Source organism: Hemibagrus wyckioides, linkage group LG18, assembly GCF_019097595.1.
Source record: "Hemibagrus wyckioides isolate EC202008001 linkage group LG18, SWU_Hwy_1.0, whole genome shotgun sequence".
Taxonomy (NCBI): Eukaryota; Metazoa; Chordata; class Actinopteri; order Siluriformes; family Bagridae; genus Hemibagrus; species Hemibagrus wyckioides.
In genome coordinates this window covers 918,054-927,500 of record NC_080727.1, presented here as the reverse complement: position 1 = coordinate 927,500, position 9,447 = coordinate 918,054, and the positions used below count along the sequence as shown (strand labels likewise).

The window sequence follows — 9,447 nt, the reverse complement described above, 5'->3', positions numbered from 1 at the left end:
GTGTTAATGTTTTTTGTTTGTGTATGTGTGTGTGTGTGTGTGTTAATGTTTTTTGTTTGTGTATGTGTGTGTGTGTGTGTTAATGTTTTTTGTTTGTGTATGTGTGTGTAAATGTGTCTTAATGTTTTTTTGTTTGTGTATGTGTGTGTTTGTGTATGTGTGTGTGTTTGTGTGTGTGTGTGTGTTTGTGTATGTGTGTGTTTGTGTGTGTGTGTGTGTGTTTGTGTATGTGTGTGTAAGTGTGTGTTAATGTTTTTTGTTTGTGTATGTGTGTGTTTGTGTATGTGTGTGTGTTTGTGTGTGTGTGTGTGTGTTTGTGTATGTGTGTGTTTGTGTGTGTGTGTGTGTGTGTTTGTGTGTGTGTGTGTAAGTGTGTGTTAATGTTTTTTGTTTGTGTATGTGTGTGTTAATGTTTTTTCCGTTTGTGTATGTGTGTGTGTGTGTGTGTGTGAGTCCCTCAGGAGGAGGGGGAGGAGCTTCAGTCTGGAGAGTTTTCTACTCTCTATTGATCAGTGAGATGAAGATAAAGTGATAAAGTCAGGATTTTAAAATCAATGTTAAAGCTGTCGAGCTCTCAGATCTGACACCACGCTCCGAGCAGCAGCACACTGTGACGTGTGTGTGTGTGTGTGTGTGTGTGACCTTATTTCTTACTTTTTTTCCTCATAAATCATAAATAAATTGCTGAGTCTTTACTTCAGGCAACTTTTATAAAAACATCACTTTGGAAGGTTTTATCATTTCATAACAAGTACAAGTCTACGCCACTGTTTACTCTGGTTGTCATGGTTACGTTGGATCAGCCAATCATCAGTGAGGAGTATCCTTCCTATCTTCCTATCATCTTCATGTCTTCAGCTTTAAGACTCACACCACAAACCAAAAATACTCCAGACCTTCTGTCAGGACGCGGGCGAGAACCCGCCGATCCAAGCGCCGTCGCAAATGTCTGTAAACTCTTCCTCCACACGCCTGACAGGTGTGAATTACAGAGTCACGCGCTCAGGCGGGACTCGACCGCTTCACACCTCCGCTTGTTATTTTGATGAAAATGTAATTCTTCTTTCAGCAGACATGCGTCTGGGGATTTCCCACGATGCTCTGCGCTGCTTCATCCGTTCCGAAGGTCTGTTTTTTTAGAAGTGAGTCACACTCCAGGCACCAGAAGTCGTCGCCATGGTTACAGCTAACAAGCACGTGTCAGGAAACGAGCAGAACTCGCTAATTAGCGGGAGTTAGCTGGATAAATCAATCTGCTCCGTCATTAACCTCTGATTATTTACCTGAAAATCATCAGATAACGTTCTGTTCTGCACAAAATCTACAGATTCAGTGATTTCTCAACATCTGCAGGGTTTAAAACTCTTCTCTGATTATTTTCTCTATTCAGAGTAATATAAACTTTTATTTATTTATTTATTTATTTATTTATTTATTTATTTATTTATTTATTTATTTATTTATTTATTTTCTTTTCTTTCTTTCTTTCTTTCTTTCTTTCTTTCTTTCTTTCTTTCTTTCTTTCATGCTAGAGAATAAAACATCTCGTTTCAGTTTTCTTTTAATTCAGTTTGGAATTTCAGATGTTGGATTTTTGGATAATTCTCGCTCTTCTTCATCATCTTTTTCATCTTCCATCTAATTTTTTTTCATTTTATTATTTTTTTTGTAAAAATTAGGGATGCACGAAATTTATCAGACAGATAAATTATGGGCCGATTTGGGTGAAAATGACGTCATTTTTATTGCTCCGATAAATAAATTAAATCCGATAATCAGATCCGATAAAGTACGCTTGCTGCTAAATCAATCAATCAGTCTGATTTATCCGAGATTCCTCCTCTTTCTGAGTGCACGTGACTGCAGCTTTAACCTTCAGTGACTCTTGGCCTGTGTGGTGGTCATTAGGTCATCATCTGTGAACATGTCTTCGCCGGTCTGGAAGTGTTTCTCGGTGTCAGCGGAGGACAATGCCATGGCTATTTGCAGCGCATGTTCAGAAATGATTCAGCAACGAAAAAAGGCGCCGAACTTTAACAGGACAAATCTTATATCTCACTCTCAGGGTCGTCATCGCGGCCAAGTTGTATTCAAAGAATATGGAGCAGCCGCGGCAGCAGCTACTAGCACTAGGCCTAAAACACGGAGCATCAATGTTCCCATTCAGCAGGCAACTAAACTGTGCCTTATGCAATTCTGTAGAGGATCCACTTTATTTTTGTAGAGGACGCACTTTTGTTTTTCATTTTTTTCCCGAGGTTGACAAATATCAATGCATGTTGTTTTTGAAAAACGTGACTTAAGGTCTATATATCATCCTCATCCTCATGCACTAAAAAGGTTGAATAGATGCATTTCCTTGTTATGTGTGAAATACTTGAATATAAATTTGTTGTTAATGAGTTGTTAATTGCAGATAAACCATAGTTCTGTCAGAGTTAAACCCTTTCTGTTCATATTGTAGTTCCTTACACATGAAATAAAAACATCCGAAGAGTCAGGACTGATGTTTTCTATTACAGTTAGGTCAGAGCTACTATAATATCAGTTTCATCAGTGCAGCTTAGATTTTCTCTCCTGGCTACACAAACTGCAGATTATATGAAAATTCTAATATAAAAATATAAAAATTATTGGTTATTGGTATCGTAAATGAGAAGGACTCAATTATCGGTTATCGGTTTAAATTTTTCATTTTGTGCATCCCTAGTAAAAATAAAAAAACCCAAACTAAAAATTCTAGATGTTCTGCATTCCTGAAAAATGTCCATTTTTTTCTTTTCCCTTTTGAAGTAATTTGCGGAGGATTTTTTTAAACATATCAGAGTTTTTTATTTTTCTGTATCGGCACATGGAGTGCTCTCAGTTACGCCGTAAAGCTCTGATTTTCTCACAAACAGAAGGTCAGAGCAGAAGAATCGACTGTTTTTTTCTCTCATTGTGCAGTGAGATTTTCTCTGTAGAAAAAAAAGTGAGAGACGTTGAAAACATCTGAGCTGAACATCAGCCGTGTTTCCTCTCGCTTCCTGTCTCGCGCCAAATTATTCTCCTGACGTTTTTCTCTTTTCTGGAATTTTCCTCTGCTTTTTTTTACCTTCTTTTTATTAATGTATTAATGTATCTTTTTATTAATTTATTAATATTTTTACTGGTATCATCTGAACAAACAGTACTGATGTATCCATAATTATCATCCTATTTAAAAAGCATTAGAAGGCTGTGTTTTTTTTTATGTATAGTTCCGAAAGCATGTGGTCAGCGTTATCCGGTGTATTTTCAGCAGCCGGGCGATGTCTGATCTTTGTAAGTGGAAATCTGGTGAGCCTCCAGCGCTCTGGCAAGCCACGCATCGTTTAATTAAACTTTAATGCACAGAGACGGCGAACACAAAGCTTCAGTCGTTTAATGGATTTTACTCAGTGACCAGTCAGGATTGTTTATGATTACAGAACGTCCGGCTCACACACATCTCCATCATCATTCCCAAAACTGAAAACGTTATTCTGGAAGAAAGGACTGAATTCTGTCCAAATGCTTCAGAACAAACCCCTGTAACACCACTCCATCTCCAAAATCCCCTCTTTCTCTCTCTTTCTCTCTCTCTCTCTCTCTCTCTCTCTCCATGATCCTCCAACCTTCTCCAGATTCCTTCACTATAGATAAAGAAAACACTTTGAGAATGTTTCTGCTGCAGAAAGTTAACAGAAAAAACTAAAGCTGGACTCTAAACCTTCTGAGAGGAGAATAAACCTGAAAGAAGTCCAGCAGCATATTTCCCTTTCCTTTCTTTTTTTTAATCATCGCCACAAATTCAATAAAAACAAAGCTGCAGATGGATAAATGTTTTGCTTTCTATCTGCAGGAGTGACCACTGTCCTGACCATGACCACTCTGAGCATCAGCGCTAGAAACTCTCTGCCCAAAGTGGCCTACGCCACCGCCATGGACTGGTTCATCGCTGTTTGCTACGCCTTCGTCTTCTCCGCCCTCATCGAGTTCGCCACCGTCAACTACTTCACCAAGAGGGGCTATGCCTGGGACGGCAAGAGCGTCGTACCTGAAAAGGTGTGCAGCTATTTATTTATTTATCTATTTATTTCATCCTAGATTAAACATGGAGCTGGTTTCATTGGGGACTAAACCTGCTGCTTAAATCGCTTCCAGATCTTCTGGTTCCACCTCAGATGGGTTTTGTCTAAACTGGGTCTCAGAACAGAACAGATGATTTCCTTTAAAGCTAGCAGGATTTATTAGTCACAGTTAGCTTTGTTTGAGTTCCTGATATGTAGTTCCAGCAGTGGTGGGCCGTGCATTTCACACCTAGGCCTTCACTGGTGTCCTTCCTGAATTAATCCACCTCTATACCATCATTATGACGTCATCATGGGCGTGGCTAGGCCATTTTCTACTCAGCCCTCCTATAATTCTGCGATTCTCCTTAAACTCTACACAAATTGGTGATCTCCTCATTCCCCTTTAAATTTCATATAAAAACGGCTGCAGACTTCGGCTCCTCCCCGTCTTTCAGCGCGTTCTTCAATCCGCAGGCCGTGGCATCACAGAGCGAGGATCAGAGGACAAGTGTGAGTGTGTGTGTGTGAGTGTGTGTGTGTGTGTGAGAGTGTGTGTGTGTGTGTGTGTGTGAGTGTGTGTGTGTGATCAGGAAGACTTGTATTTGTCTTGTTCAGTACTCAAATGTTATACACATCTATGCAATTCAGTGGAATGCTGCAATAAGTTTCCTGTCCTACCCTGATAGTCACACCTTTATTTTATTTACTTATTTATTTTTTTTTTTTTTACTATTATACCTTCATTGGGGGCTGAGCCCCCCCTTAAATGAAAATTCTAGAATCGCCCCTGGACGCCACGGCAATAGATACTAATCAACCGTTAAATAACAAAGTAAAAAAGAAATTATTCTACAGTATTTCACACCTCACAAGGAATAGTCCATTTTATGACGGTTACTTTTCTCAATAAAGACATTCTTGATGCCGTATGCAGCAAACTGCAATCTCCGGAGGACGCAGCATCCGAAATGAGACACAGTGAATATAGAAACACTGTATATGGGCGGGTCACTGCCTCTGACTACTCCAATTATCCAATCAAAGGACAGGAAATTGCTGACGTAATCATATGCCTGCTAGATGGCCCCAGTGACACCAACTCCAAATCTGATTGGTTAATGGAACAGTTTCATTGCCACTTATTTTAAGCTCCGGGCGCCTGCACTATTGATTCTGAAGGCCTTATGGCAGATTTCTTTCACCCTGGCAACACATGATGTCATCCACTGTCTGAAATATGATTGGATAAATACTCTTATCATAAATATACACTACTGGAAGCAGCGCAACCGAGAGAAAAGCTATGAAATGTAGAGAATAGACTATTGGGAATAATTTAATACACATTCATGGAAAAATATATTAAATATATTAAAATGCAGGTCAGTGATTCAGATCACTGCTGTTTAGGCCAGCAGAGAAGGACTTACTGACCCTGACGGTCCACCACTGAGTTCCAGGAATCAAGTTACTAGGCTTAAATTCCTAGTCTTAAAGTTCTTACGTCACTGGACTGAGGGGATTGAGGGAACTGAGGACTGTGTTTGCCTCGTCTTTGCAATGCTAAGCTAAGCTAACCTGCGTCTTTATGGCATTGCTAAGCTATCTAGCTCACTGTGTTTTTTTGTTGTTATGCTAAGCTAAATACACTTCCTGCTTCCTTACCATTACAGCAAAAGAAGAAAAAGGAATCCCTTCTAAAGAAGAACAACACCTACACCGCTGCCACGGCAACCGCTTTCGCCCCCAACATCGCCAGGGATCCAGGATTAGCAACCATCGCCAAAAGCGCGCCTCCTCCGCCGACCGAGCCAAAAGAAGAGCCAAAACCCAAACCGGCTGAGGCGAAGAAAACGTTCAACAGCGTGAGCAAAATCGACCGGATCGCCAGAATAGCGTTTCCTCTGCTCTTCGGTACCTTTAACCTGGTCTACTGGGCGACGTATCTCAACAAAAAACCCAAAATTCAAGATGCGCTAACACCACACTAATCTAAACCTCGCCTTTTTCCTCTTTCTTTCTCGTCTCTTCTTTAAACGTTTCCTTCAGAGTAGAACAAAGTAGTGGTCGAGTCGCTAGTCTCTACTTCGCCTCCTGTGTAATATAAGCTTCCCAGATTTAAAAAAAAAAAAAAAATACAGAAATCTAGAAAATGTGCTAAATGCGTTGCCATGACGATATACTGTACCTCAGCAGTATATAACTCTACAGTCACACGTCCGAGAACTTCATTTCCTCATCACACCTTCATGCATGAGCTGCACTTTTTCCGTTTCCGTGACGACGGTAGATGCTACCTACGAGTGTTCTTCCATCCTCCGTAGTCGATGTGTTCTATTTGAAATAGAGTTTTCGACATTGCAAGAGCAATAAAATAAAACACGTCTCAGTGGACCCACGTTGGCTTTATTCACGCTATACACATGGCTCCAGACGTCACTGACACCGGGCTTTACGTTTAATCTCATTTTACTGTAAATATTCTATAAAACCTTCGAGATGTCAGTCATCCCTCTGAGCTTTGCTTAACCTACCAGATTAAAGCAGTTCAGGGCAGAGAGGAGGAAAGCTGGAGGGTTTAATGAGACACAACCTGAGGCTGGTCATGGCTCCACTTTTGCTTAAATAAATAAACAAACAAACAAATAAATAAATACAGACATTTATTTATGGTCATTACATACAAACTATCCTCTGAGTAAAAGGTTAATTCTAGATGATTCCTTAAATCTAGAAGGTGAAAGCGTGAGTCCACACTAGCAAGCGCCGAAACATCAGGCAACGGTTTTTCCTGCGATAACGAACTCACAGCTCCAGCTCTCAACACAGAGAAGGGGCGTGTCCTAAACGCTAACGATCGAGAGAGCAGTTCTCGCCATCATGTCTGTTAACACGTACAGAGGGTGCCAATATTTACACAAAAACGTGAATCAGATTCACCTGCAGCAGACATCAACTCACTGAAGGGGAAAAGATGTGAAGCGGGACGTGAAAGAGACTGGTTGTGTTGAGTCTCGGACATGTGAGCCAATAGAAGACAAGTGGGTGGGGCTGTGGGTGCTCTCGATAAGAAGCATGAACTTTAACGGTACTGAGATCAGCGGTGATGGCAGATGTGAAGGGTTTTGCACCTATCTTGTGACATCATAAGTGTATGCGTAGCCCCGCCCACTAATCTGTTTAATACAGAAATAATGAAAACATCGCTTTGAAAGAGGAAAAGTTTGAACACAGACTGTTTTCATTTTTGATGTTGAGGAATAGGCCACGCCCACAGTTAACAAACAGAGCAGTTGTGATGTTTTTATACAAACAAATCTTTTTAAGTGAAAGAATTTTCACAGCAGTCTGTTTGAAGAGAAGTTCTAAAAAAAATAACAATCATGACACAACAAAAACCAGGAAACAGACCTGATTAATTGAAGTGTTTGACTCAAGTAAGTAAAATAAGCCACACCCACAACAATTTTACAACAAACCTCTCCCTTTCAGTGGAAAATTAATTTTCTTAACAGTCTTCAAAGAGGAGATAAATACTAATGTGACATTTTAAAGTTAAAAGCAGAATAGGCCACGCACACAGGAAACAAACCTGCTCTGTTGCTGGTGTGAACACGGCTTCAGGCTGCTGAGCAGAGCATTTTTGCGTGTAATCGTGTAATGTGGAGTGAAATCGATCTGCGTGATGGGATTTTACAGAGGAGCATTTTTTATATTTAATGTGGAATTCATTCCCCTTTCTTTGCGTGTTTGGTTGAGCTGCATGCTGGAAGCTCTCGTACCGTAGATCATTCCATGATTCTGTTACTTTGCTGCTCGTCGCTTGTTGAACGAACGTGAATGGACGGAACCTCAAAGCGATGCCTTTTCGTGGCTCCCGGACCGACAAGGCCCTCGCTAGGTGGAGCTCTGATCTCAGTGTGTCGTGTGATTGGTTGAAAACTTTAGAAAACTCAGACAGCACCAGCTACACTGCCTCCTGCCCCTCGCATGCTGCTCTGGAACCGGCGCACTTCAGTTCCGCCTCATTCGCTCCCGTACGCCAGCCGCATCCTGATGTGAAGCAGTTGCCTAGCTGTTCCCTTATTTATTTATTTATTTATTTATTTATTTATTTATTTATTTATTTATTTAGGGACTTTCTTGTAGCATGATGTCAGATAATAAGCGCTCTGTGGTTCGGTGTTGTGCGATTTTGAGAAATCACGTCGATGTAGCAATATGAGAATAGTAAAGGGCTTTTTCACGATCGAACACTCGTCATTCTGGACATTTGCACGTTTCTCTGACAGACAGAAACGTCACCACGCACGGCCGTGTCTCAGCCGACAAACACCACCTTTCTGGTTTCTGTTTGCAACGTTCCAGCACTCGGGATGCCGTGCGCTCCTTCCTGTATCCTGAAATCTTTTCTCTCTCTGCATGGAATCCGAGCGGGTCATGTGACTGGAGGTGAAATGCACTCTGGGATTTTGTAGGATATGCAAGCAGACAGTCCATCGCTCCGACGCTGTAGAAATATGAATTCTATACATGATAGAGTATATAGAAACATTTCTGTTGTGGATGTTCATCGATAATCATGCCTACATGACAGAGGGGTGTGGCCTGGAAGGGAAAAGAAATCAATATAAATATATAAATATATACATTATACAGTATATTATTCTATACTCTAACACACTGCATATATAAATACTTCATGACTTGTTCTACAGAGAATAAATATTGTTTGTACCAACTTATTGTTATGCATTTTGCACATTAGAGGCATCATTTACATATTTACATATTCACGTAGTGAGCATTGTGCTATGCAAGACTAGCTCTGAAACATGCTAATTAGCTTTTTTCCTCTTAATAGAGCAAAAATATTGTACAGGAAATAAAGAACTCTATTACGCTCCTTCAGCTGTGGATATTTTAATTTGCCAGTCAATTAAAAAAAAAGATCTAAATATATATATATATATATATATATAAATAAATAAATAAATAAATAAATAGTACATGATGTTCTTATTTTTGTTGTGTGTACAGTTTCAGTGTAAATGTGAACTGCACTTTTCATCTTTCATTCCATCACTTTTTTACATTTTTATTTCTTCATTTTTGTGACATGGCAATAAAATTAAAAGCAAGGCTCAAAGCAGGAGGAATGAGAAATTTGGATTTAAAAACAGAATATTAATTAGTAATAAACGCGCTCGTCTCCTTATAACACGACCTTGTTGACTTCCCCGAACTGCAGGGAAGTGTAGAATTTATAAGAAATGAATTGGTGATTTTTTAGAGTTTTTCTGACTGATTTTCACTCAAACCCGGCCGTGTAGCAGGTCTCAAAATGGCTGCTGCCCAGGCTAGTAACATCATC

The 9,447-nt window shown here is 40.0% G+C and overlaps 1 protein-coding gene across 1 annotated transcript in view; it reads left to right on the top strand.

Annotated features, from left to right (window-relative positions):
- gabra1 (gamma-aminobutyric acid type A receptor subunit alpha1) overlaps positions 1-8,979 on the top strand; it is a 42,706-nt gene extending 33,727 nt beyond the window's left edge. The window contains exons 9-10 of the mRNA XM_058415371.1: positions 3,863-4,065; positions 5,747-8,979. Of these exons, the coding sequence (XP_058271354.1) occupies positions 3,863-4,065; positions 5,747-6,064 (521 nt within the window). The 3' untranslated portion in view covers positions 6,065-8,979. The remainder of the gene's footprint in view (positions 1-3,862; positions 4,066-5,746) is intronic.
- Positions 8,980-9,447: the final 468 nt, after the last annotated feature.